Source organism: Zasmidium cellare, assembly GCF_010093935.1.
Source record: "Zasmidium cellare ATCC 36951 unplaced genomic scaffold M409scaffold_6, whole genome shotgun sequence".
NCBI classification, from domain to species: Eukaryota; Fungi; Ascomycota; class Dothideomycetes; order Mycosphaerellales; family Mycosphaerellaceae; genus Zasmidium; species Zasmidium cellare.
In genome coordinates, this window is record NW_022986950.1 from 75,894 (window position 1) to 100,248 (window position 24,355).

General features: G+C 54.7%; 13 protein-coding genes across 13 annotated transcripts in view; 5 read left to right on the forward strand and 8 right to left on the reverse strand.

Moving 5' to 3' along the window:
- Window positions 1–534: 534 nt before the first annotated feature.
- On the forward strand, window positions 535–1,547 carry M409DRAFT_51013 (uncharacterized protein; the record flags this gene model as incomplete). The annotated part of the gene is made up of 2 exons (XM_033811692.1): window positions 535–676; window positions 733–1,547. The coding sequence occupies 2 exons, from the start codon at window positions 535–537 to the stop codon at window positions 1,545–1,547; spliced, it is 957 nt and encodes a 318-aa protein (XP_033671638.1).
- A 353-nt stretch (window positions 1,548–1,900) lies between these two features.
- On the reverse strand, window positions 1,901–4,126 carry M409DRAFT_18722 (uncharacterized protein; the record flags this gene model as incomplete). Its single annotated transcript, XM_033804618.1, has 1 exon — window positions 1,901–4,126. One exon carries the CDS (start codon window positions 4,124–4,126, stop codon window positions 1,901–1,903), a length of 2,226 nt encoding a protein of 741 aa, XP_033671639.1.
- Window positions 4,127–4,527: 401 nt separating this feature from the next.
- On the forward strand, window positions 4,528–5,050 carry M409DRAFT_18723 (uncharacterized protein; the record flags this gene model as incomplete). Its single annotated transcript, XM_033804619.1, has 3 exons — window positions 4,528–4,697; window positions 4,748–4,887; window positions 4,938–5,050. The coding sequence occupies 3 exons, from the start codon at window positions 4,528–4,530 to the stop codon at window positions 5,048–5,050; spliced, it is 423 nt and encodes a 140-aa protein (XP_033671640.1).
- Window positions 5,051–5,612: 562 nt separating this feature from the next.
- M409DRAFT_18724 (uncharacterized protein) lies at window positions 5,613–6,179 on the forward strand (the record flags this gene model as incomplete). The annotated part of the gene is made up of 2 exons (XM_033804620.1): window positions 5,613–6,010; window positions 6,062–6,179. The coding sequence occupies 2 exons, from the start codon at window positions 5,613–5,615 to the stop codon at window positions 6,177–6,179; spliced, it is 516 nt and encodes a 171-aa protein (XP_033671641.1).
- Window positions 6,180–6,263: 84 nt separating this feature from the next.
- On the reverse strand, window positions 6,264–6,805 carry M409DRAFT_18725 (uncharacterized protein; the record flags this gene model as incomplete). Its single annotated transcript, XM_033804621.1, has 2 exons — window positions 6,264–6,359; window positions 6,419–6,805. 2 exons carry the CDS (start codon window positions 6,803–6,805, stop codon window positions 6,264–6,266), a joined length of 483 nt encoding a protein of 160 aa, XP_033671642.1.
- Window positions 6,806–7,223: 418 nt separating this feature from the next.
- On the forward strand, window positions 7,224–9,354 carry M409DRAFT_18726 (uncharacterized protein; the record flags this gene model as incomplete). Its single annotated transcript, XM_033804622.1, has 3 exons — window positions 7,224–7,316; window positions 7,393–7,404; window positions 7,459–9,354. 3 exons carry the CDS (start codon window positions 7,224–7,226, stop codon window positions 9,352–9,354), a joined length of 2,001 nt encoding a protein of 666 aa, XP_033671643.1.
- A 127-nt stretch (window positions 9,355–9,481) lies between these two features.
- Window positions 9,482–11,167, reverse strand: M409DRAFT_51017 (uncharacterized protein; the record flags this gene model as incomplete). Its single annotated transcript, XM_033811693.1, has 1 exon — window positions 9,482–11,167. The coding sequence occupies one exon, from the start codon at window positions 11,165–11,167 to the stop codon at window positions 9,482–9,484; it is 1,686 nt and encodes a 561-aa protein (XP_033671644.1).
- A 2,227-nt stretch (window positions 11,168–13,394) lies between these two features.
- M409DRAFT_51018 (uncharacterized protein) lies at window positions 13,395–14,813 on the reverse strand (the record flags this gene model as incomplete). The annotated part of the gene is made up of 1 exon (XM_033811694.1): window positions 13,395–14,813. One exon carries the CDS (start codon window positions 14,811–14,813, stop codon window positions 13,395–13,397), a length of 1,419 nt encoding a protein of 472 aa, XP_033671645.1.
- A 519-nt stretch (window positions 14,814–15,332) lies between these two features.
- M409DRAFT_51019 (uncharacterized protein) lies at window positions 15,333–16,051 on the reverse strand (the record flags this gene model as incomplete). The annotated part of the gene is made up of 3 exons (XM_033811695.1): window positions 15,333–15,388; window positions 15,577–15,880; window positions 15,935–16,051. The coding sequence occupies 3 exons, from the start codon at window positions 16,049–16,051 to the stop codon at window positions 15,333–15,335; spliced, it is 477 nt and encodes a 158-aa protein (XP_033671646.1).
- Window positions 16,052–16,923: 872 nt separating this feature from the next.
- On the reverse strand, window positions 16,924–17,751 carry M409DRAFT_18729 (uncharacterized protein; the record flags this gene model as incomplete). The annotated part of the gene is made up of 2 exons (XM_033804623.1): window positions 16,924–17,518; window positions 17,588–17,751. 2 exons carry the CDS (start codon window positions 17,749–17,751, stop codon window positions 16,924–16,926), a joined length of 759 nt encoding a protein of 252 aa, XP_033671647.1.
- Window positions 17,752–18,706: 955 nt separating this feature from the next.
- On the forward strand, window positions 18,707–19,358 carry M409DRAFT_63830 (uncharacterized protein; the record flags this gene model as incomplete). Its single annotated transcript, XM_033815790.1, has 2 exons — window positions 18,707–19,187; window positions 19,246–19,358. 2 exons carry the CDS (start codon window positions 18,707–18,709, stop codon window positions 19,356–19,358), a joined length of 594 nt encoding a protein of 197 aa, XP_033671648.1.
- Window positions 19,359–19,559: 201 nt separating this feature from the next.
- On the reverse strand, window positions 19,560–23,682 carry M409DRAFT_18731 (uncharacterized protein; the record flags this gene model as incomplete). Its single annotated transcript, XM_033804624.1, has 2 exons — window positions 19,560–23,519; window positions 23,608–23,682. The coding sequence occupies 2 exons, from the start codon at window positions 23,680–23,682 to the stop codon at window positions 19,560–19,562; spliced, it is 4,035 nt and encodes a 1,344-aa protein (XP_033671649.1).
- A 402-nt stretch (window positions 23,683–24,084) lies between these two features.
- Window positions 24,085–24,355, reverse strand: part of M409DRAFT_63831 (uncharacterized protein) — a gene marked incomplete at both ends in the record, with an annotated part of 865 nt that continues 594 nt past the window's right edge. Inside the window, one exon of the mRNA XM_033815791.1 lies at window positions 24,085–24,115. Coding sequence (XP_033671650.1) covers window positions 24,085–24,115 — 31 coding nt within the window. The remainder of the gene's footprint in view (window positions 24,116–24,355) is intronic.

Genomic DNA, 24,355 nt, shown 5'->3' on the forward strand with positions numbered 1-24,355 from the left:
TGTGATAGTATTGATGAAGGCTCTTGGATCGACTGGTTTGTTGACATGCCATCAAGATGCGTGTCCTCGATGGAAATCAGCTTCCTTTGACTCGAGCCCGCGGACGCGTGATGGGCAGCTTTGTCGCGTGATCAGACTGGCAAGGTCATGCGACCACTTCGACTAGGCCGGCCCACTGCGCGTCTGATAGATGAAAAGTGCTGCGAGGTCTCGTGTTGATGATTCGAAAGACCACGTCGTCGCCGGCGCAACCACGGTGAGGAACGTGCTCAGGGAGAGCAAGGAGCAAGACTATTGTGATTGGTCGTGGAAGCGACGTTCTTAGCGCAAGGGTTTAAATCTGGGGAAGGCGCGGGGGAAGTCACGCGAGGTCTCGTCACTGGTGGCATTGAGGACAAGCCACCGCATCGTGAGACCAGCACGCCCGGTACAAAGCTACAACCCGCCCGCTGACCCTCAGCTCACCTCCCTCCTGAAGTCTCTTCACCACCCCCAACCACCACCAAACTATTCCCCACACACAATACCGGCAAGATGAGTGCAATCGTCGAGGAACCTGAGGGCTACATCGAGCCTCTCAAGGTCCTCATCACCCTCCATGACAAGATGGACTCCATGGACGCCGCTGGCCCCTTGGAGGTCTTTGGCCAGGCTCAGCACGACCCCAAGAACCCAGGTAAAGCCTGAAACGTCCTTCAGCAATGCGTGTATCGATACGCTGACACTACACAGAGTCCAAGGCCTTCCGCACCATCTTCGCGGGTCCGTCGGAGTACGTCGTCACCGGCCAAGGCGCTGGTTTCCGCGCCCACATCGACTACGCCGAGGCCATGAAGCGTCTCAACGAGATCGACGTCCTCGTCATCCCCGGCGGCAGCAGCGACGGCGTGCTCAAGTCCAAGAGCCAGCCGATGCCACTCATCAAGGCCTTCGCCGAGTTGCAGAAGAAGAACCCCGCCAAAGAGCGCACCCTCATGTCCGTCTGCACCGGCGCCCTCTTCCTCGGCGAGACGGGCATCCTCTCCGGCCTCACAGCCACCACCCACCCCGACTACGTCACCAAGTTCGAGATCATCTGCTCCAACGCCGCCCAGCGCGACATGGCCGACCGCTGCGACGTCGTCGAGGAGCGCTACGTCGTCAACAACCTCCGCTTCGACCTCGGCGACGACGAAGACAGCAACCCGTACGTCTTGAACAAGAAGGAGCTGAAGGAACACAAGCGCCGCAAGAGCTCCGGCGGCATGCCCGCCATCCAGGAGGGCACCAACGGAACCAGCCCCACCAACGGCCGTCGTCCCTCCGCCGCTCGCAAGGGCAGCATGAGTCTCAAGCTGAGCAACCACCGCCGCGAGAGCGTCCTCAAGCGCGCCAACCTGCGCTTGGGCGGTCTCCGCGTCGTCACCACCAGCGGCGTCACGTCCGGCATCGACGGGGCTCTGTACTTGGTCGGAGCTCTGGTCTCGGACGACGCGGCCGAAGAGGTCGCTCGCAAGATGTGTTACAAATGGAACAAGGGCATGGTCGTCGACGGCGTCGATGTTTAGAGCGATAGGGCGTTTTGTGGCATGTCTGTGACGGGTTCACAAGGGGCATGATGTAAGTGTATCGAAAGGGAAGCAAGTCATGAGAAGGGCATTACCGAGATGCTACCTCGGAGATCAAAGCGCAAAGGGATGATGAAGTTAGCTATGAATGAATGAAATGAAAATCACGCAAAGCTGTTATAGCCAGATCTTTGAGTGCACTTTCTCTCAAGCTCCACTGTCATCTCCAATGTCCTGCCGCGAGCAGACTACTCTGCAAGTCGCATGCACTTTCTAATCTACAAGACGAGACGAGGATCATAACAACATGTCATTCCTGATTCAATGGGTATCATACACATCCAACCCCCTATCTAATACCGACTCTCATCCTGAAACTCCCTATCAACCCCCTCAAACCCATTCAAAAACCCCGTAAACAGCAAAACCCCAAACCCCGGATCCAACGCGCCCGTCGTCGCCCGGATAGAATGCATACTCAACTGCGGCAGTCCCGCATCAATCGCGCGAATCCCCAGCGCCGACGACAACATCGGCCCCACGGTGCCACCGCTCCGACTATCGTTCCGGATCTGGAAAACCTGCAGGTTCGCGCCGACTTTGTCCGCGCAGCGTTTGAGGATGGTGGTCGAGACGGAGTCGGTCGTCATGTGGCCGTTGGAGTCGGCGGCGACGGCGACGCCGACGTTGAGGTGCGGCGCGTGGTTTTCGAGGTATGCGGAGAGGAAGTTGGGGTTGACGGCGTGGGTGACGTCGGAGGAGACGAGGAAGGAATTGGCGTAGGTGCGGCCCATCAGGTCGGAGGATGGGTGGTGGCCGGCGAGGGAGCCGACGGCGCGTTCGAGCGTCGCGGGGAGGAAGTTGCCGCGGGCGCCTTGGCGGAGGAGGGAGCCGATTTCTTCGTCGTCGAAGAGGCCGACGACTTTGATGAGGGACGAGTGCCGGGTGTCGTAGACTTGGGATTCGATCAGGGCTTGGAGGGCGGCCCAGGAGCAGAGCTTGTCGTCGATGCGGCCGGCGTAGATGAATTCTTTGGAGAGTCCTCCGACGGTGGCTGGTTGCACGTCGAAGAGTTCCAGCTCCCAGTTGACGATTGTGCCGTCCTGGCTGCTGCGAATATCAAGAGCCTCAGTGATGGCCTTGACGAGGGCGGGTGGCTGCGTCTGGACGAAGCTGCCAACGGGTCCATTAGCACCACCGAGCAATGGTGGCTGGCTGAATGGGTCGGCAAGTTCGTACGACCTAGTCGTCGCTGATTCAGTACCCTCCAGACCAATGATCGGCACCATGTTGGTCTCGAGGTTGAAAGGACCTTGAGCTGCAGCGCCGAAGTGAGGAGCCAACGTTGGAATCTTCGCAATGGGCCAGTCCAATTTGACAAGCTTGGTCACAATCTTGTCACCCTGCTTGACGTGGACGCGGCCACCAATGCCCAGGTCCCGGTCAAACCAAGTGTTGTTCAAGCCTCCAGCGTAAGGAGCAACACCCAACTGCAGGTAGCCAGCCTTGTTCGGGACTTGCGAGACCGGCTTCAACTTGGCAGTAAGTGCATCGACGTGGCCAGCCAGGATCGCAGCTCCATTGCCAGGTTCGTAGTTCGCGCCCACGACGAACGCAATCAGGGAAGAGTCGTTGCGCGAGACGAAGTAGTGGCCCCAGGGTTTGAGGTCCCACGATTCTCTCTCCGATAGCTCTGTCCAGCCGGAGTCCTTCAAATCCTTCTTCATGGCCGCAACGCAGTGGAAGACCGTTGGATTCTCAGTCAAGAAGTCGCAGAATGGCTTGGTGTATTTGGCCGCATTCTCGCGAGTGGCCTGCTTGAAGCGAAGCGCCTCGTCTTGTTTCGCCTCATTGGCAGCAAGAGTTGCAGCCAAACCACCCTTCGATTTGCGCCGGGACGCTCTCTGCTCAGCGAGATTCTTTTGCCACAGAAGCTCAAACTCATCCTTCTCATGACGACTGCACGTGCTGGGCTCGACGTGCAAGAGCCGAGTGTGGTCTCTCTTCCACGTTGACCAAGGTGTTCCGTGGTTGAATTGCTCCATCTCTTTCTCGATGAGCACCTGTCTTCTGCGCTCCCTCGAGTCAGTCCTCTCATCGCTCTCCATCTCTTCCCTTGCCATTTGGTGGCGCTTAGCGTTTTGCAGTTCCAGTAGCCTAAGCTGCGCCTCATAATCCATGAGGGCATGGTTTTTTCCAAGTTTGGTTGAACAGTACGTTGGCCCTGAGCTGATAGGGTCACTAGTGGGTTGATGAGTAGTCGCAGGAGGCGACGAGGACTCCGGGCTTCGCTGGAGGAGGTTTTGGATCGACGGAAGTGATCGAGCTTCGTTGACGTGCTTGTTGAACGCAGCTAATTCGGCGTCTGTGGCCTGCCCAGTTGCAACCTTGGTCATGAGTGCCTTGGTGTAGTCGTCGTTACCACACAACTGCATTGTCTGTGGTTGGACTAGACGTTGTTGGACTTGGTACGGCGTTAGCGGAGGCTGCTGTTGCTCTGCTGGCGAGGCTGGTGGAGCGATGGAGACATCGGCCAGGCTGTCGCGGAGGGACTGCATCGATGCGGTGTTGCGAACCATAACTCGTGACTGATGCTTTGTCGACTGGCGATGGTTTTATCCAAGGTGTATTTGAAAGTCGTTGAGTTGAGAACGTAGAGAGACTTGAAGATTGCAAACCGATTGACTGCCTGTTGCTAGGGAGGTGTTGTTCGTCGATCCAAGCTGAGGCACTGCAGCTTCACCGGAGCGCACGTGGAAAAGCGGGTCAAGAATGACGCCACCATTGGCACAAAAGTTGGACGACCGCCATCGCCTTCGACGCTCACGTTGCGTCAGAAGAAAGGGTCAGTTTCACCTGATGGCCGCATACATATAAAGTGCCTTGATCAGAGGAGTGCCACAGCCTTCCTGTTGCATTAAGTTGAGTTACCTTCCAATCGTTTCTTGTGTTCCCAATCAAAACAGAATCAGAATTCACCATGTCCACACCAGCAAAGACGCCTGCAGCTCAGGCTCCCAAGACTACTCCACCCAAGACAGTACCAGCCGCGAAGAAGACAGAATCGCTTGCTGGGGACAGTGCAGTTGCTACCGCCAAAGACGATACAGTGAAAGCCATTGAGAAGCTCGAGATCAGACAGAAGGCCATGTACGTTCAGGGTTGTGTCGATTTGAGTCGGATACTGATCATCATTCAAGTAACACGAACAACGTGGCGAGAGTCGCAAACTCGCACATCACGGATCCCGAGGGTAAATTGACACCTTTGGTCTCCATCAAGACGGGCAAGGCTCTGGAGAAGTTTCCGGAGAGTGCTAAAGACATCCAAAAGCTTACATGTGAGTGCAAGTGTGACCTTCTCGCGCGGACCAGCCACTGACCTGAGCAGTGGTGCAAATCAACGAGATATTGAGCCAGCTAGATACAGAACGAACAGGCAGCGAGCAAGCGAGACGCGAGCGGTTACGCATGCAAATCGGATTGAAGGCAATCCCAGCCTAATGATGCAGAAACAAAAAGTTATGAATACGAAACCAGATTAATGATTAAAAGACCTACAATACACAGCCCCTCGGCGGCGTTCTTTTCGCGAAATCCAAGCCGCTCTCATGATGCGGAGATGGATGCTCCAGACTCGAAAGATGACTTGCGGCTCGGATTTCCTCTCTTACCGAATCTAAATCGATTTCTCACCTATCCTAGACCCAAGCAAAGCATCCTTGCAACAACGTTACCCTAGCTGTCAGTGTCTATAATGGGTCTCGAATCACCTCGCCTAGCCTTCATCTTCCATAGCATGCAACGACACCTTGTGTCACATCCCAAGAAGCACTCGTATCGACGTGTCCTTGTGGCGAGGTGGGTGTCATGTCATTCATGGAAGGAAAGCCCGGGAGGTCATCTTCCAGGTCTTACAGAAGCATTTGTTTCATCCTGTCCATCATCGAATCTTCGAAGACATATATAGGGCCTCAGTACCGCAGTCTCTACTCCCATTGCCCAAGAAACTAATCGACAGCGGAAAATCCCTCAGCATACAATTTGCCCGATTTCTATTGCCAAGATGCTTTCACCCATCCTCACAACCCTCACACTCCTCCTCTTTTCCCTCTTCTTCACCACCGCAACACCCACCGACCCCGACCCCGACCTCGCCCTCGACACCCGGCAAGCAGACTACACATGGCACATCTCACAATTCCAAGCCCGCTGCGCCAACGGCGTCTGCCACTACCAAATCGTCGTCGAGGCCGGCCGACGAGGCGAAATCCCCGGCTTCATGGCCACCTGCGTGGCCGACAACGTCCCGCGTGCGAGCAAGGAGTTCCGCAACTGCAGCGTCAATCGTGGCAACCTCGAGGGCGTGCAGAGCGTGAAGGCTTTTGTGGAGTTAAGGCCCAGAAGGCCGAATGTCGAGACGAGGATGGTGGTTGAGATGGGGTATAATGATCGGGCGAGCGGGTGAGTGATTTGCTGGAGCGATGCGTGTGGATTTGCTGACGCTGGCTGTAGTGGTAGCACGGTGACCTATTGGCGTGGGAGGCAGACTGGGACATACCAGACGTTCCGAGACTTGAGCCAGGCGGGCAGCTTCGACGTCGTGCCTTTCAGGTACGCCGCCGTTGCTTGAGGAGATGTTCGAGATGGGAGTTGAGAGGCTTTCGTACTTCTACATGAGTGGTGACTTCTATGCAATGCTCGCTGGCCTCGTGGCTTAATCATCGATCGAGTATTTGGGCGGCATTTGCTTCATGAACTCGACCCTCTTGATCGTCAACTTCTTCCGGTCAAAGTCCTTCAGCATTCGCACCTAGAGTCACAATATCAGCGCCTAAGCCTCTTCGCCGCTCTCACCAACATCTCACTTACATTAACAACCGTCCTCGGCGCACTTCCCATCTTCTTGAACATCGCCCCAGAATCCGATCCCACAAAACTCCCACACTTGCTACAAAACAAATGCTCGACATTCTTATTCCCAAACGAGTACTTGGAAAGATGCTCCACGCCTCTCGTCCAAGTGACATTCTCCTCCAAAGGATGAACCGCCAAACTCCCATTCCTCTCGCACCAGGAGCAGTCGCACTCGTTGACTTTCCAGACCCCCTTCCCTTGCGATTCTTCCTCGAAAAGCGGTGGGGACATCTTCATGGTGTAGCGGACGGCGCCGCAGTGGCAGTGGAGGTCATAGTGGCCCCAGGCGCCGGTTTCCTCGAGAGGGAAAGGTGCTTCTGCAGGGGCGTCTGAGGAAGACATGATGGAGATGGTGTGGATCTATAGTGAGATATGGGCACCTTGATGGACGTATTGAGGAGGAATATATGGGAGATACTTCACTTGTTTTTACAGCTTTGGCTTCGGAGAGATTCGTCCAGTCCGTGGAACAACAACTCACCGGATGGGCCCTGAATACCCAAGGAATTGGTGCAACTTTGCAAGCGGTGTTATACAGCCGCCTTCACGATGTTGTAGCACAGACGAGTGTTGTTACTCTTCCATGGCCGCCGGAATGCATGAGGATGCGTGTGTAATCTCCTCGAGCTGATTCGACGTTGCCATGACGTTGGACTTCGCGTAGTCGCCAGACCCACTCGCTAAACAGGAATGACATTGTTCTAAGAGGAACAACATGTCTGACCTGTTCATCAACATGCAGTGATAATACCAAAGAGCAATGGAGGCCGATTTGCTCAGTCAAGGAGCCAAGTACGCGGCTGCGGGCAGCTCGCTTCTGCTCAGGCTCAGTGCATGGATCTTCTTGCGATGGGTACGTCAACATCACCTTTCGACGCTTCGCGCCGGCGACAATGACACCTCACGAGACCAAGCTGACAGTTGGATAGATCCCAGGCCATGTCAGTCTTCCGTAGAAGCACACAATCGATTACATCCGAGCTCACAATACCCAGCACTTCCCACCTCTTGTCTTCGCCTTTTTCGCCGTCTACGTCCCGACCTTCTTCTACACATCCTCCCAAACGCCCCCGTATGAAGTGGTCGCCGACGATGTCAAGGTTCGTACGAGGGATGTGAGGCCGAATGATGCCGTGGATCTCGATCCTCGGTATGCCAATGGCGCAACAGACCCAGGCAAAGAGCTGGTGGTGGAAGAGGACATTGAAGTCGAAAAGAGAGATCCGGAGATACTCAAGACACTCTTGACGGGGTTGCCGAGCCCAAGCAGCTCGTTATGGAGTGCTTTCACGTTTCTGATCAATGCGGCTCTCGTGGCCATGACCTTTGATCTGGTCTACAGGACGACGTACTTCTACCCTTCGCACGACCTTTCCATGGCCCGCGTTGGCTACGTCTCCGATTCTTCAGCCAAGCTTCTGGTCAGAGAGCCAGATGCACACAAATACCCCGTGTTCCTATCATACCGATATGCGGATGCGCCACTCTGGACTACGGTGGGCTCTGCATTGCCGGACACGGCCTGGAAATTTGGAGGCCGTATCGACTGGCTGGACGATCGAACTGACTTTACGGGTACCTTTTCGATTACTGGCCTCAAATCTGACACGAAGTATCAATACTCTGTGAACAATTATACGGGCTACTTCACGACTGCTCCACGGATTGGACAAATCTCGGCTCGCGAGTCGAACAAGAACCAATTCACTTTTGTCCACTCCTCTTGCTTGAAACTGAACTTCCCTTACGTTCCCTTCAGAAACCCGCTATCCGCCCCAGGGCTGAGGCACTTCGCTCAAGCGATGAAAAACATCAAGGCACAGTTTATGCTCTTCTTAGGCGACTTCATCTACATTGACGTGCCTCATCGACACGGTGCCCTGCTCGAAGACTACCGCCGCGAGTACAGACAGGTCTACTCCAGCCCAGACTGGCCAGCTGCCGCCCAAGACCTCCCCTGGATCCATGTTTACGACGATCACGAAATCCAAAACGATTGGGACGGCAACACCACCAGCTTCTTCCCAGCCGCAAACGACCCCTACGAGCACTACCACGTCGCGGCGAACCCACCATCTGCACGCAAAGGCGAGACCTACTTCTCCTTCACTCAAGGTCCAGCAACATTCTTCATGCTCGACACTCGCCGCTATCGCTCGCCCAACGACCAAACCAACGGCTCAGACCCCATCACCGGCGACGCCACAAAAACCATGCTCGGCGCCCAACAACTCTCCGACCTCCTCGCCTGGCTCAAACGCCCCGAACCTTCCGGCGTCAAATGGAAAATCCTCGTCTCCTCCATCCCCTTCACGAAGAACTGGTGGTTCGGCGCCCAAGACACCTGGCGAGGCTACCTAGGCGAGCGGCAAATCATCCTCGAAGCAATGTGGGACGTCGGCCTGCGCGGCGGGGTCGGCGTCATCATCCTCTCCGGTGATAGACACGAGTTCGCAGCCACGGCCTTCCCTCCACCACCCGACGGCAAAGAGGAGATCGTCGGGCTGGGCCTGACAGGCGCCGGCGTAGCGAACCTGCTCAATACCAACACCAACCCAGCAGCTCCTCTCAAAACCCGCCGCAAACGCTGGCCCCTCAGCGCGACGGTCCATGAATTCAGCGTCTCGCCGTTGAATATGTTCTACCTTCCCATCAGGACATACTCCGAACAATCAACCTCAGAGGACTACGTCTCGGACGTGTGCATCAAGTATCTACCCGATGGCAATAGTAAGTTCGGAGCGGTGAGTATTTCGAATCCGAGCACGAGCGATCAGAGCGTGTTGCATTATCGGTTGTTTGTGGATGGGGCGGAGACGTGGAGTTATACGTTGACGACGCCGCCGGATGTGGGTGGTGGGGGGAGGAGTAAGGATGCGATTTGGGGGTGATTGTAGACTTAGATCGCTTTGCGAGGGGTGGTTGGACTAGATGGCAAGAAGGATTTGAATGGATGGTATCCTTCGATGACCATGACCCTCCTACTCATACAAGCCTCTTGCTCTGCTCAATCGAACATCAAGGCGACGAACCCATCCACGTCGCCTCCCAATGATCATCCGAAACACCCACCTTCACCGCCGCACTCCCAGCAGCCTTCCTCAACAACCTATCAATCACATCCTCCTTCCCCTTCCCACCCCTCTCCCCCTCCATCAACAACCTCTCCGTCCCAAACAAACAAGCCACCAAAGCATCCAGCCTCGCCACACCATACGCAACTTTTAACCTCGCCGTCATCGAAGCCCCATGTCCCTCCTGCTCCTCGTCGAACAAGCAGATGCGTCTGCTCATCCCGACGAGGAGTTTGGACATCCCCACAGCGACATCTAAAGCCCCGCGGTCCCCGAAATAAAGCATCGCGGTCTGTAGGAGCGCGAGACTTTGCACCAAGTAGAACATGCCCTCTCTCGTCATTGAAGAAGAAGATCCTTGCAGAGCCACATCGACCAACGCCGGGATCAACGCGTCCATGACCCGCGCATGGAACGCCTCCGCTTTCGGGCCCGCGTATGCGGCTCCTATCGCTGCCATGACGAGGTGGAGGTGCGGCGGAGAATTGTTGGAAGGGGTGGGAAACCCGACGACGAAGAAGAATTTTTCGAAGAGCGACGTGAAGTGTTCGAAGACGGTTGCGTCGCGTGAGGGGTTGGGGCCGGAGAGGTTGAAGGCGAGTTCGAGTTTGGAGGACATGGCGTGCCAGAACCATTTGTTCGGGGGTTCAGAACGAGTTCCGGTTGTGGAGGTTGTAATGCAGAGCGCGACGAGTTCTCTGATGGTGGTCTCTTGGGCGATGCGCGCGGCTTCACCAACAAGCAGCGTGGGTGTGTTGGATGTTGGGGTTGGTGTAGACTGGGATCTGGGCGCGCGGCGAGGATGGTCAGCCGCTGATGAGGAGGATGTGGAGGGGTTTTGGTGGTTGCTCACTGGTATGTTGTCGAAATGCGTGTTTTGGCACATGTACCACGGCATGCTGTTGCTGCCGTCAAACGACACGTCGTCGTACATGGTGCCGGAGGGTATGGGCGAGGAGGTGGGCGCTTGCGTTTTGCCAATATGGAGCGCTGGGTCCAAGGCGAAGGTCGGCTCGATGGTGTCTTTGACGTGAGGCAGTAGAGTCGATCGTAGTGAGCTGGGTTCAGATTCCATCGCCGACATGTTTGGCACCATCGGAGGCCACTCCCACGCGGGATCCTGCAACCAGAGGCTATCCACCATGCCATCGTTACCAGCCCACGACTGATTCGAATCGAACGTGCTAATCTCCTCAGGCGTGCCCACAATGCTACTGAGCTCCTCGGCCGTCATGTGAGGACTGCTGTGTATTGAGGAGGTGGTGCTCGCTGACGATCGATCGGTACGCGCCCTACTTCGCAGCTGCTTGTAACTGCATTCATGACTGCCCTTCGAACACCTCGTACAGGGCGTCAAATTGTCACATCTCGTCTTGAGTCTCGAACATCGATCGCACGCGCGATGGCTGCGATTTCGACTTGCCGCGGGCTTCCCACCGGAGTGAATCTGAACATGTCGATCGAGGAGGTCCTTCCGTTTGAACGCTGCATCGCAAATCGAACAAGCGTACTGCGATGTCTCTGAATGGTTCTTTCGATGTCGATTGAGCGTCTCAGCAGCCTTATAAGGACGTCCACAATCCGGACAGACGTGCTTTGAAGGCTTGATCGAGGTTGTATTAGCAGGCATCTTGATCGATCGAACGTGTCATGTGAAAAGTAAGTGAATAACGCTCCACGAGATCCGGCATCCGTGGTGGCTCCGTCACGCTGGATATATGGAGAGAAAGCGGGAACAGCCCGGCCCAAACAAGAATCCTTACCTAACACACAACAGTCCCGTGCTGTGCTGATTTATCATGGTATTGCGGCTCCAGGTTCCAGGCCACTAGCAGGAATAAGGTTTCCAGTAGGGGATCTAGGGCGTGGCCAGGGTGGAGCAGCTTTAACGCAAGTAGGGCACCGAGCTGAGCCAGCGTATTGATCTTTCCGCCAGAGCGCTCTGCCTGCGGCAAGCCGACTCTGGGCAATCTTCTGCGATGGTGTCGGTCCCGGGAGCCCACAAGCAGCGTGCTGAAGGATTCGGTAGTACGGTAGGGATCGTTGGAGAAGGGAGTGTGGCGCGTTGGTTGATGATCCTTTTTCCTCGCAGAGGCCAATGGTCATGGTTGAGCGTATGCTTAGATACGACAACATGTCATCCTGCTGCGTGGTGAAACGAGGCTGCCTTGTGCTGCGGAAATCGCTCTGTCCATGGCTTCGCACGAAAGAGGTGATTCGTTCGTCCGTAACACCTTTGCCCAGAAACCCACCTCGGCGATAGGGCATACCGCAATGCCCAGCGATGGTACAGGTGGTGATCAGCTGTCCATCGTATCCAGCCTGTAGAACTAACCTCTGGTCGGGCCCAGAAGTATCGTCCGTAACACCGATTCGAAGCACACCGGTCTTTCTGTTGGCATCGCCACTCGAAGCATCACCCTAGCCTCGAACACTGTTATCCAAGAGGCCGTCATGCCTGAGTATGCATGACTGGTGGGCGACGCAGGAAGACATGCAGATAGTAGGGCACCCGCAACGTGCCAGACCAGTATTCCGGGTAAGGACACAGCCATGTTTAGAGTTGGCGCTGGATAGCCCCACAGGCCTCGATAATAGCGCCCTTCACAGCCTATTCAGGCAAGTGTGTCGATTGACAAAGCCCCTTCTCAGCCCTGCTCGCACGTGTCGGTATGACGAGAACATCTCACCACACAGCTCGACGTCAGCGGGCATCCAGATTGTTTATCTGGATAGATCGAGGACCCTTCAGATTCGTGTAAACCAACCCTTTCCGTCGCATCTCGGCGTAAATGCCCTCCCCAAGAACCCTCCCCCGGCTCCAGGAACAAAAGCGTATCCCGTGCCGTGACGGACCAAGTCGATCCCCTCCCTAATCAGCTGTACGAACAGCGAGATGCAGCGATGACAAGGCTCTCCCATGTGTCGCGAACCGCGTCGGCCGGAAATGAAGAAAAGACCAGATCCTTCATGCCATGTGTCTGTCGTCGGCCAACGCAGCCAGCCCCCAGCCACTAGGCCAGCCTCAGAGGATTCACGGCGCCGAAAATCTGAACAGTTCATCGAGGGTGGTTAGTCATGCTTCAGGGCGTGCGGAATCCTTCATGTTCACAGCGAATGTAGGTGTACAGTCAGCAGATAGAGTTTGGAAGTCTAAACCACATCGACCACTCCTTCCACGTTCGGCTTCCACGCATCTGGCATGCGCGACCGATCCCGCAGCGCGTTCTTGCTTAGGGCGTCGGCGACATTGATAGACGGCTGATGCCGCTCGTTTTCCTGTAGGTGATGGATGTCGGATCCTTCAGGGCCATGATGATTTTGTTGGAGGAGTCGGGAGAGCGACACGATTGATACCAAGGCGGAGAGAACTGCGTTGGTTCGTCTCGGCATTTGCTTCCAACTCGAGTCGCCGTCGGATTAACAAAATAGGAAATCATGAATTGTCGTGGTACGACAACACCTGCACCGGCATCTACTTTTGATGCACAATCTGTAACCCTACCCCTTGGATATGAGGGCTTCGGTGAATGAGAGTATGTGCCAAGCCTTACTGTATGAGTAAGGACCGTATCGTAAAGCCAACCCAACGTTGGTCATTCGATTCAAGTGGTATCAATAATAAGAAAACACTTTGGGAGGAGCGTTTGGGAGCCACAAAGGGCTCAGACTCATCGTCATCCCTCCAACTGCCCTCCAAAACGCCTTGCTTGCTTTGCTCCCCTCCCATAATGATCATCATCGTCTAGTAGTTGCATTCGACTGCGTTTTCCTCCCATGTCCAACGGATTGCCCTTTTTACCCCATAGACACTCTATCCGTAAGTGACGCACCGGAAGCATGCTGCTGATTCATATCTAGAGCGTGCGAGGGCTGCGCTCCTCCTGGGCCGACTCAGCAAGACTCTGTGGAGACTCGGCCTTCGTGCTACGACGGTGGAGATTGGACAGCACTTGGGCTGCCTCAGTCTCCTCGAACTCATATCCGCCTCCATTCGGTGCAGGATAGGTGTTAAGACGCCCGCCCCCGAACAGAGAGGCAATAGACGAGGTCCGCTCGCCGAACTTGTTGAAGCTGTCAACCATGCTGGCGCAAGTACGGCGTGGCGGTGGCGGCATGCTGGTGGTGGTCGTCACCCCGGTCATGGCAGCGTCATCTGTCGTTGGTGGACGTGCTGAGATCTGAGTCGATGCAGCCATGTCTCTGCAGGCCTGAGCACGCACTGGGTCGGCACGGCATTGATCGCAGCTACCTGGCAGACTGACGGGCACCGGCTTCTCCGCGGCGGCCTCAGCCTTTTCCTGAGCACACGCGCAGTTTTGCAAATCGGTACAGAACCCACAATGATCCCCTGTCTGATAGTCCATCTGATTGCTGTCGTTGGTCATAGTCTGGTGCAGGCCATAGCCGGATCCGGTGGGTCGGCCGAAGTTCGTGAAGTCAACCTCCATGCCATTCTCCGACGTTGGAGGCGTCGACAGATCTTTCATATGATTCCCAGTCTGCGTAGTTGCAGGCTGAGCTGGACGGAAGTTTGCGATTGATGGGAGCTGCTGTTGCTGCGTCTTGGAGGCTTGCAATTGCTTCTCCAATTCCTGGTTTCGTTTCTCGGCTCGAAGTGCCCGCTGCTCGGCCGATTCAGCCTGCTTGACCAAAGACTGAATTTGCGCATTCAATCTCTGCTCCAATTCACGAGTGCTTCTGCGGCTCTCTTCCATCCTACGATTCATGTCCGCAATTTCCGCCTGGTATTGCTTCTTCTTGTCCTCGAGCTCAACAAGTGCCTCTTGCAGCTTCTGCTGGCGCTTGTCGCGGAAATTGCGCTGGGCAATGCGGTTTTGCAGTCTTCTCCTGTCGGCTGCATCTTCTTGTGGGATTGGCTTCCTGCCGGGTCGTGGACGAGATGGGACGGTGACCGATGTACTCATCGGACCGCTCTGCTGAACCACCATGGCTTGGTCGCTGCCGGGTGTCGAGTCCTCGGGGCTGCTGATGCTGGGGTCCAAGCTGCCGCGCTTCTCTCGCTCGATCGGGACACGTTCGTTGCGGTAGGTGGACGTCGGGGAGAGAATATCATCGCTGCTGCCGCGGTGCAGTTGCGGCGGGAGACCGGCCGGATGGGCGTGGGAGTGGGCGTAGTGGCTGGCGTGCTGCTCCAGCGCACCCAGTGACGGGTTGTGCTGGTGTTGTTGGGCAGGGTGCCAGCCGGAGAGTGGTTGCGTGTTCAGCGGTGGCACTACAGGCTTTTCATCAGCAGTCTGCGCGGGAGAAGTCATGTCGGATGCGGCGGCGAGCAAAGGAAGCTGCGCGAGAGGATGGAGATGATCTGATTAGATTGTGCGACGAGGACCAGCCAGCGAGAGTGGGGTTCCGGCATCGGACTCGGCAGCGTACTTTTCTCGGGAAAAACCGCTAGTCACCTCACCCCATGCAACGATAGGAGGCTTGGTCGATGATGGTCCTTTGGAGTTGTTTGTTGATGTTGTTTCCAGTGAGGCCTTGGTATATCCAGTCCGGGTTGAAAAAGTCGATGCAGAAACACGTCCAAGGGAAGTCCAGGCCCTATAAGAAGGCTTTCGACATCGTCCATAGGTGGCCTTGGTGAAGTGAATAAGCCAGAGGCCAGTCGGATGTAGTACGATGATCATCAAAGTAAGATGATTTATCCCTCCTTCGTGTTTGAAGCAAGTCTCCAGTCCTTTTATCGAATCGCATGTAAGCCGATGGTTGTTCGAGGCTGACTTCTAGGCATGGTAATAGGAAGACCATGGTTTGAAGGTTCAGAGGACCAAGGATCAGAAGATCAACGTCCCTTTCAGGGCATTGCTGATGGTGCAATCACATGTGATGACTAGTTCATGATCAAGTGAATGTTGATGCATCGACCCTAAGCCTAAAAGCTTTCCCTGGCTTACTACTTGACCAAAGCAGAAAGAAGCGCTCCTCGTAATCCAGATCTCGATCCCCAGGAAGACAGCGCGCAAGGTGGGTAGGGCAGCAGGGCAGGGGATAGAAAGAAGGAGATGACCAAGTACGTACCCACCATCTGGTCTTGGAAGACCTCAGCTCCGGAGACACTTTGTCTCATGTTCGACGTCTGAGCTCTGCCCATGAGGGCGGCGACGTTGCGAGCATGCTCGCTCAGGCTTGCCATGCCATAGTTGACGAAACCATAGTTGTCAGCAGTGGCCTGGGTGGTGCTGTTGTCGGCGAAAGGGGTCAAAGCCTGGACTTGTGTAGTAGGAAGTTGCTGCTGTGCTTCGGAATTGATCATGGTGCCGCGGTGTGAAGACATGTTCGTCTCACGAGGGCCTTGCTGTTCTTCAGCCATGAATAACGGAGTCTGTGAATTGCTCAGTAAAGGTGTAGGACTCAGCTTGATGCTGAGTAACTGTACCTCTTGAAGGAAATCGAATGGCATGCCGTCGAGATCGAAGAGACTGGGGGCCAGATTCGTGGGCATCGTCGCTGCTGAGTACGCTTCGATGAAGTCGCCGGAGAAAGAGGAGTCCATCGTAGTGGCAAGCACCACCTGTTGAACAGCTCACGACTAAGGAAAGGCCTCGAAGTGGTCCCGACTTTGAGCAGGTACGAACGCAGGATGATAAGATCTTGATGATTAAGAGTCAGGTGACTGGCGGAATAGAGGGGCGTGATGGTAGTTGAAAGCAAGAAAATCGGTGGCCAAGAGGCTTTATAAGGGTGAAACCAGCGAAGCAGAAGTAGAGAAGTGATACTGACAAAGTGCGAGAGGAAGACGAGTGCTTGATTCCCGCACGATGCCGCAGATTTCGCGTCAGAGCAAGACAGCATCTCCTCGAGATGAAATTTGGTCATGGATCGAGTATGTACAGCTTCTCCTCACATTCATACCACGGACGACGGTCGTAGAATCCAGGTCGCCGGAACGATATCTCCTCAACAGATGACGTTCTAGTCTTGTCGTGAACGCTTGGGAAGAGGAGGCATCAGACCAGTCGACAATGCGGAGACATTGCCGCTACGAGCGCTGGAATTGACCATGTCGAGGGGTTTGATGGGGGCGTAGAGATGACCATTCCTGCTGATGGTAATAGGTTTTCGCTATATTGGCTGGCTGTCGTCCTTTTCTAAGACTCTCGGGGCTATCCGCACGGGCCAGCAATACCAGAACCAAATCGAGGGACTGGCCGGAGGACGCGGTTCAAGTGTCCGCTTGCTGATTCGTGATGACCACCAAATCTTGTGATCTGACCAATTAAAAAAATTCAAGCGCTTCTGCGATGTATATGAGGTGTCGTCCAGCCGGTCCTAATGCTCGTCCTCATTTTCTTGCAATCCTGTGAGTGGAGTCCTCCGGGCAGGCAGTAAGAGGTCGGCGGTGAGGATGCATCGATGCACTCCAGCTCAAGCAAGTCTTGGGTCTTTCTCTTCTCCATTCATCACACTCTCCCCTTCGCCATACATCCAGTATTGAACGCCAAGGTAACAATCACAGGCAGCTTGGAAAAGGCCGCAAAGCTTAAAAGCCCAAGGCACTCCACCCTCAGACAAGAAGAAATAGGTCATCTTGAAAGCATCGCCAATCAACCAGTTGACCAGCACGCTCAATCGGAAGCCCTTGCAGGATCGGCTCTTGTGGTTCTCTAGAATCTGTGGGATTGGCAGAACGGCCTCGACGCCTAAGGCCACGTATCCTTGGATCCCGATGTAAAGTTCGTTGGTCCCGACGAGGAATTGCAGCGCCGCCAAGGTCACGGTGAAGTAAGCAAGGAACTGCCAATAAGGTCGTCGACTTCTCCACTGCCAGAAGTTATAAGGCCTGCTCACGAGATCATCACCTTCCGAAGCTCCCGCAAAAGGCTTGTTGAGACTGTGCTGCGCTCCAAAAGGTGGTCGGTAGATGAGCGCGATGTGGAGCAGTACCACTTGCACCACTATCATGACCGAAGCCTGGATGAGCAGAGGAAAGTCGTAGCGGGCCCCAAACCAGTAAAAGACCCTGTAATCATCAGCTACTCATACTCATGACCAATCCAGCTTGCCGGTCTTGACGTGTCGAACTACCCACTTGAGAATGGACGCCACCAGCATGATGAGGGGAATATCGAGCGAAAAGCCCGCCGACGAGCGATTCCGGTTCATCGACCATATCTGATCTCCGTAGGACGTCACCGGCGACGTAACGATGAAGACAGGCGCAATATGCGTGATGGTGTATTTGACGAGATTCATAGTCCTGCAATGAAATGTCAGTCTCAATCCGCATCTTTGCCAAGTACGAGAGTGGTCTTGCTCTGCCAGGTTGGTGGGGAGTGAAAAGCTTATCTGCGACAGAGTCGTCGATACGACGCTCCACCAGCCAGGGTCGACTTCATCCTGTGATTTCGCCATGTCGCCGCCCGTGAAAATTCTTGCCAGCGAGTGTGTGTATATGGATGTGAGATTGCAACGAAGAGGGACATGACTTACGCAGCGGTGTCGACGCGCAGGCCGGAGAGCGGAAGCACGCGGAAGGAATGAAGAATAATCTTGCCTCTCACGTCCGCATTGCACGGAAAGAGCACGCCCAAGTCGGAAGGAAAGAAACAACAACGATCGAAGTGAACTGCAACGATGAGACAAGGCTGAAGTCGATATGGAAAGGGAGGAGGAAGAGGACAAGTTCCAGCCCATCCAGGAGTCGTCGTCTGCTGGATCTCCTTGTGATCGGCAATCTGGCGCCGGCCCGTCGCCGTTGCGGCTCAATTCTGTTTGGCGGCATGGAGATCCTGGTCTGCCCTATCGACTTCACCTCTATCCCCGATAGACAGAGGAAATGATTATAAGACATTGAAAGGCTAGGAGCAAACATTGAAAGACTAGAAGCAAACATTGAAAGACTAGAAGCAAACATTGAAAGACTAGAAGCAAACATCTTGAGACACCTGGACTTCACTGGAAGCCACACCAGCGTCGAGCAGGAAATATATCAAGCCAGGCCTGGTCGCAGGCACTCTTCTCTATCCATCAATACCGCCTCGGTTCTTTCATTCAACCACTCACCGGCCAAGCATAAGAAATCATACCGGAGAAGCTTGAACACCGAAACAGATCATCTGATCAAACCCAACTCGTCCGATCATCGCAAGAACTCCGTCCCATCGAAGAAGCTCCAAAGTCACCAAGACCATCCCGACAACAGCCCAAGATGTCCACCACCACCAAATCCAACGACACCCACACCGCCTTCTTCTACGGCACCCTCATGGCGCCCTCGGTCCTGCACCGCGTAGTCCACGGTACGCCAGATCCAACGTACCCACACAACCTCACCACGACCCCAGCCCTCCTCCCCTCACACCGACGCCACCGCGTCCGGCACGCCGACTACCCCGCCATCCTCCCGCACCCCACATCCACCGTCCGCGGAACCTACGTAACCGGCCTAACAGCCGCGGACATCTGGCGTCTAGACATCTTCGAAGGCGGCGAATACTCACGGCAGAAAGTCCGCGTCAAAGTCGGAGACGACGGGAAGGAAGTCGAAGCGGAGACGTACATCTGGATTGCCGGGGAGGAAAACTTGGAGGAGGGGGAGTGGGATTTCGAGGAGTTTAAGCGGGAGAAGATGAGGTTTTGGGTTGGGGAGGAGGGCGAGGGGGAGTATGCTGGTAGGCCTTCGACTCTTGGTTAGTTGGTTTGTTTTTTTACGAGAGATTGGCTGACGTTTTCTCTTTCTTTCTGCAGAGGTCGATGAGGCGGTTGCTGCTTCTGGGGAGCGGAAGGATGGGACGGGTGGGAGAGGTGCGAATGGGCATATTACGAACGCGCTCAATGAGATCAAGAAGAATGCCGTTTGAACGGTGTATGATTGAGCGTGTTGACTGTCAGCGAGGCGTCCGGGGGTGTGTGACTTTGAGAATGGAGCGATAGATCTAGACATGAATTTGATATAATCATTTTCGCTTATAGTGGTATCTTAAAATCACAATTCCAAACAAACACATGCAGTTTGCTTCCTTTTCAGCGCAAACCGCCTCAGCATCATCCCGTCGTACCGACTAAAACCGCATGCGCCTGCGACTGCCTTTAGTCGCAGGCTGTGAGACCTCTTGCGAGTCAGGTATCTCCACTGTGGCATTCTCATGCTCCTCGTCGCCGAGGTCGATGATCTCAGGCCCGTCTCCTTGGACACCATTGGTTTCCCCGTTCGTCGCCCATTGCTCCAAGCCTGCCAAGGGGCTCACGAGGTCGCTTCGTCGACCACCGGAAGCGATTGGAAGATCGCGATTGTATACATCAGACGGTGGATGTTGCTGCTGCCGTGGTGTGGCGGCCTTGGAGAGATGTCGATTTGCACCTCCAGATTCCACTTGGCCCATCAACATCTCATCTTCGGCCTCATCGTCATCATCTTGGACAGCTGGCGTTTGCACCCCGGACGAGCCTAGAGAGGTGTCTTCCTTGCCCTTGCCGACAAAACTTGGTGGCTCCACTTCTAGCTCTTCGCTATCATTGTCACGTGCAAGCTTCTTTGAGCGCTCGCCGTTCGCTGGAGGGCAAAGCGACGATCGAGGCATACTCGGTGGAGCCTTTTTGACGTTAGACTGTGTGCCCGACTTCTGAATGGTGGAAGCCGGGGCAACCGATTTGCCTGATGCCGCGGCTGACGTGTTCTGAGTCTTTGGAGTCTGGCCGGCCTTTGCAGCAGCCTTTGCCTTCTTCTGTGCTCGCCGCTCAGCGTCTTGCTCGGTCTGAAGGTTCAGCAGTTTTTCACGGATCTCGACTCTCTTGGCAGAAGCATCAAAACTGGCAAAGTCGTTCTCACGGTCCATCTCTCTGGTTAAGACCTTCTTGACAAAGGTGTCAGGATCCTTGGCGAATTCGGCGACGTAGCCCAGCAAGTACACACCACAATCACAGAAGTTGGGTTGCTCTGGAATGCCCTTCGCGGACATGCCTTGGAGGGTGCCCGGTTCCAACGAAATGCCACGTTTGGTTTTGGCTTCTGCACTTACGTACAGCTTCAAGTATTTGATCTCGGCTGATCTTTGAATTGCGAAGGAGTCCAGGGACATGATGATCGGCTGTCGGGTGTCATACTTGCGTAGATTGGGTCCTTTCTTCTTTGTTTTCTTGCTTTTCGCGGTGCTCGGCCGACTGTCGGAGGCAGCGTCGTCTAAGTCGTTGGCTTGAGTGGCAGCTACTTTGCCATCGTCGCCAAAATCGAAAACGTCGCCTGCTGGACTGTCGGCAGCTCTAACAGATGAATTTGCTTCGACTTGAGCATCAGGCTCTGCACCACTCTCTTTGGCATCAGGCTGCTCGGCTCCATTCGTCTCCGATGGCTTTTCTTCAAGACCCTCGTCGAGATCGTCCAGGGCACCACACTTGCGCTCAATGGCAGGCAAGTTGCATATGATGGCGACAAACCAGTGCAACTCAACGTTGATGGGTACGACAACGTATGGAATGTTGAAGAGATCAGTCTTTTTGGTCCATCGCTCCACTGCTTCGTAGTTGAAGTCTTTCTTGCCGTTCTTGTGCGACATTGAGGAGAAGAAATACGTGTTGAAGAAGTGCACCTTCGCCTTATGCTCAGGCGCCATATTCTCCTCAATCTGCCGTAGTTCGAAATTGACCACGTTGTCGTTCAAGAACTCGCCCTCGTCAAGGCGTTCGAGATCCTCAAAGTCGACCGTGACACGGCGCAGACCTTGATCTGGATAGACAACGGGATGACTCCATCGCTTAGGGTTATTGACTCGGGTCCATCTGACCGGAGATGGTGTCCGCTCTTCGACTGGTGCTGGCTTCGTTTGACGAGTTGTCCTCCTTGGTTGGTCAAAGTGCCTTGAGACCTCTCCATCCCGCTCGTGTATTTGTTGCGAGTCCTGGAAGCTGTCATGGTTGATCACTTCGGCCAGACTGGCCCCTTGCATGCGATCTCGAGCTTTGGGTCGACGTGGCTGAGGTTCACCATCGCCTTCGTATACGATCTGCTCCTCTTCAAAAGACTGTCGAGGTCGATAGTTGAACCGACCATTTTGTGTGATCCGAGCTGCCGTGGATTTACTCTTCATTTTCTCGTGCACTTCGGTCATCTCGACCTTCTGCTTGGTCAAAATACGCACAAGAGTGTCGGTGGCGACACGATTGTATTTCAGCGACTCGTTGAGAGAACGAAAGGCGTTATAGCAGACGGACAGGCCCTCTTCGTCATCGAACTCGATGACGATCTGACCGCTGCTGGTATCGGTTGCTGGTCCACGCAGCCACACGATCAGGCATTCACGTGAGCCAGACCACGAATTTACTTCTTGATTTCCGATCTTGACAAGAGGGCCGTCAAGAATGCGCACTTTTAGTCTTTGATGGACCACGACGAATGCTTTCAAATCTTCGTCCCACACAAGTTCAAGTCCCTTTTCAGTGGAAACGAAAGCCTTGCATAGTATGCAACTGATGGGTACCCGTATCTCGTCAGAGTCATCCTCTTCTGGCTTGGACGTGAGTTCCGATGTTATCTTCGAAAGCGGCTGTCCACCGCGAGTGAAACCGGTCGGTTTGATGCTGGACGGCTCGTAATACTGCGACATACTAACACCTTCAGGTGTGGTCTGCTTCCTCTGTCCAGCTGGAGCTGGCTTGTCAGGCGACGCATTGCGCGACTTCGTGCCGCGCACGGTTGGAGGACCGTCCAGCTCATCGTCTTCGCTCTGAAGACTGACCCTCTTCGTGCCAGAAGTACCTTGCATTTGCTCGATGAGCTTCCTCTGCTTTGGCTTTTTCTCGCTGCCATCGCTCCGACGAAATGAGTCCGCCAATCTGTGGTCGGCTTCTTCGCCAATGTTGCGAGTCCTGTCGCCATTGCGTCCGTGGGAAGTCGTGGATTTCGTGATTCGATCAGTGGGCTGCTCAGCAGTCCGAGCCGGCAGCACAGGTGCATCGAGATGTCTCCTAGGAGTCTGTTTCTGGAAGACACCGTTGATGCCGTTCATGTCGTGACGGTCACCTTGACCGGTGCCGCCGTGCAGCTTCTCGATTCTCCGTCTGGCTTTCTCCACATACTCTTCCTCATCCAGCTCGAGGTTGATCGGTGGCACACCCGCACGTTGCCTCGGTGGCGGTAGTTGAGCTGGTGCAACAGACCTCTGAATCTTGACGTTGGGCTCTTCGTCCTCATCCAACTGTACGGGTGACCCCTTGGTGCCAATCGCGGACCGTTTGTCGCTGTTGACAGACCTAGCCCGCTCGGAACTCCTTGTAGATGCACGATCTGAAGATATTCTTCCGTTGTCGGCGGGCCGGACATCCTGAAGTGAGCGACGTGGCCTCAACAACTGGTCCACGCTGCTCTGCTCACGAGTCTTGAATGGCTCATCCTGCTTCTTGGGCTTTCCATGATGTGATGATCCGGATGCTTGGCTCGCAGACTGCTTCTTGTTCTGTCGCGCCACGGCATGACCAAGCGGCATATCGTCGTTGTCATCAGTCAGGTCGACATGCATGCCGTTGCTCATCTTTCGCTTCTTGGCAGGTCTCGACTGTGGTTGCTCGAAGTCGTCTGGAAAGTCTGGCCTGGCGGTGACGTTGCTACCTCGACTGGGCTGAGTCTGAAGCTGCGCTGAAGGCTGGCCTTTAGCGTATGGTTTGAAGAAACCACTTGTACGATTGGCCTTGCCGCTCTGTGGTGTATTTCGAGTCAAGGTGTTCTGAGGTTGAATCCCGCGACGCTGGCCAGCCGCCATGCTCGCTTGCGTTGTCTTCCGCGGTGGTGGGTTCCAGTCTGCCTCGATATCGTATGCTTGACCGTATGAAGGGACAGGAATCGGCTTCGCGTCCTTCGGCGTCTGGATGTGGTGGGGGAGCAGTCTCTCTGCGTCTCCACTTCGTCGTGGTCTTTTCACAGCTCTTTCACCAGTTGCATTCCCACCGGCTCGTTTGCTTCCCGTAAGTTCAATGCCCAGCTCCTCAATGCCGTCGTTGTCGTCTTTGTGTGTGGCCGGATTGGGTTTGTCCTAAAGTGAGCGAGAAAGTCAGCCAACAGACTCGAATTTAGACGTCTGCTCGGACCATGCAGTGAACAGCAAAGATAGGACGGCATACCTGCTCATTCTCACTCTGCGTCGCTCCCACCACGCGGTTAAATGCTGTTCCAAGGAAGTCGAGAATCGGCGTCATCGAGGCCACCGATCACATGCAAATGTCCGCTCACGTATAGTGGCCGATATCACACTCGAGGAGGCTGATGGTGAGGGATGCAGCAGACATGTCGCGGTCGTGTACGCGACGTGAAAGAGGGTGTGCAAGGATTGAGGGAGTGAGGTGAGGAGTGCGAAATGAGAGGTGCGGTTGGGCAAGTCGAAGCTCTTCTGGGGAGTACAACGCGCTTTGAGGGGACGTGTGACCGGGGTGGGATTTTGACTTTCTTTGTGACTTCCCTTTACGCCACCACTTCCTTCCCTATCGCGACCTACCATATCAACTTCACATGAGAATCACACGCGCGAGTAATCGGTCTTCATTCGAAGGAGCTGTCTTCGTTCAAAAGAGCAGCTCTAAAATACGCCGAAAGCCACAAGCTTATACTCGATACATCTCAAAATGATACACCCTTTCAACGTGGACGGATAGCAGACCAGAGACTTGAAAAGATTCAAATCCGTGAGAGGAGCCTGACAAAGTGACTGCATCTCCCAGACCGCGAACCTTTCTCATCAAACCCACCAACAACATCAATATCATACTTCACCTACAGTCTTGATGGAACCCCTGGCCCAGGACGCATTGCTCACTCATCGACAAGCATACAACAACGCCCTCCATAGACTCCAGTCGATAATCATCATCAACC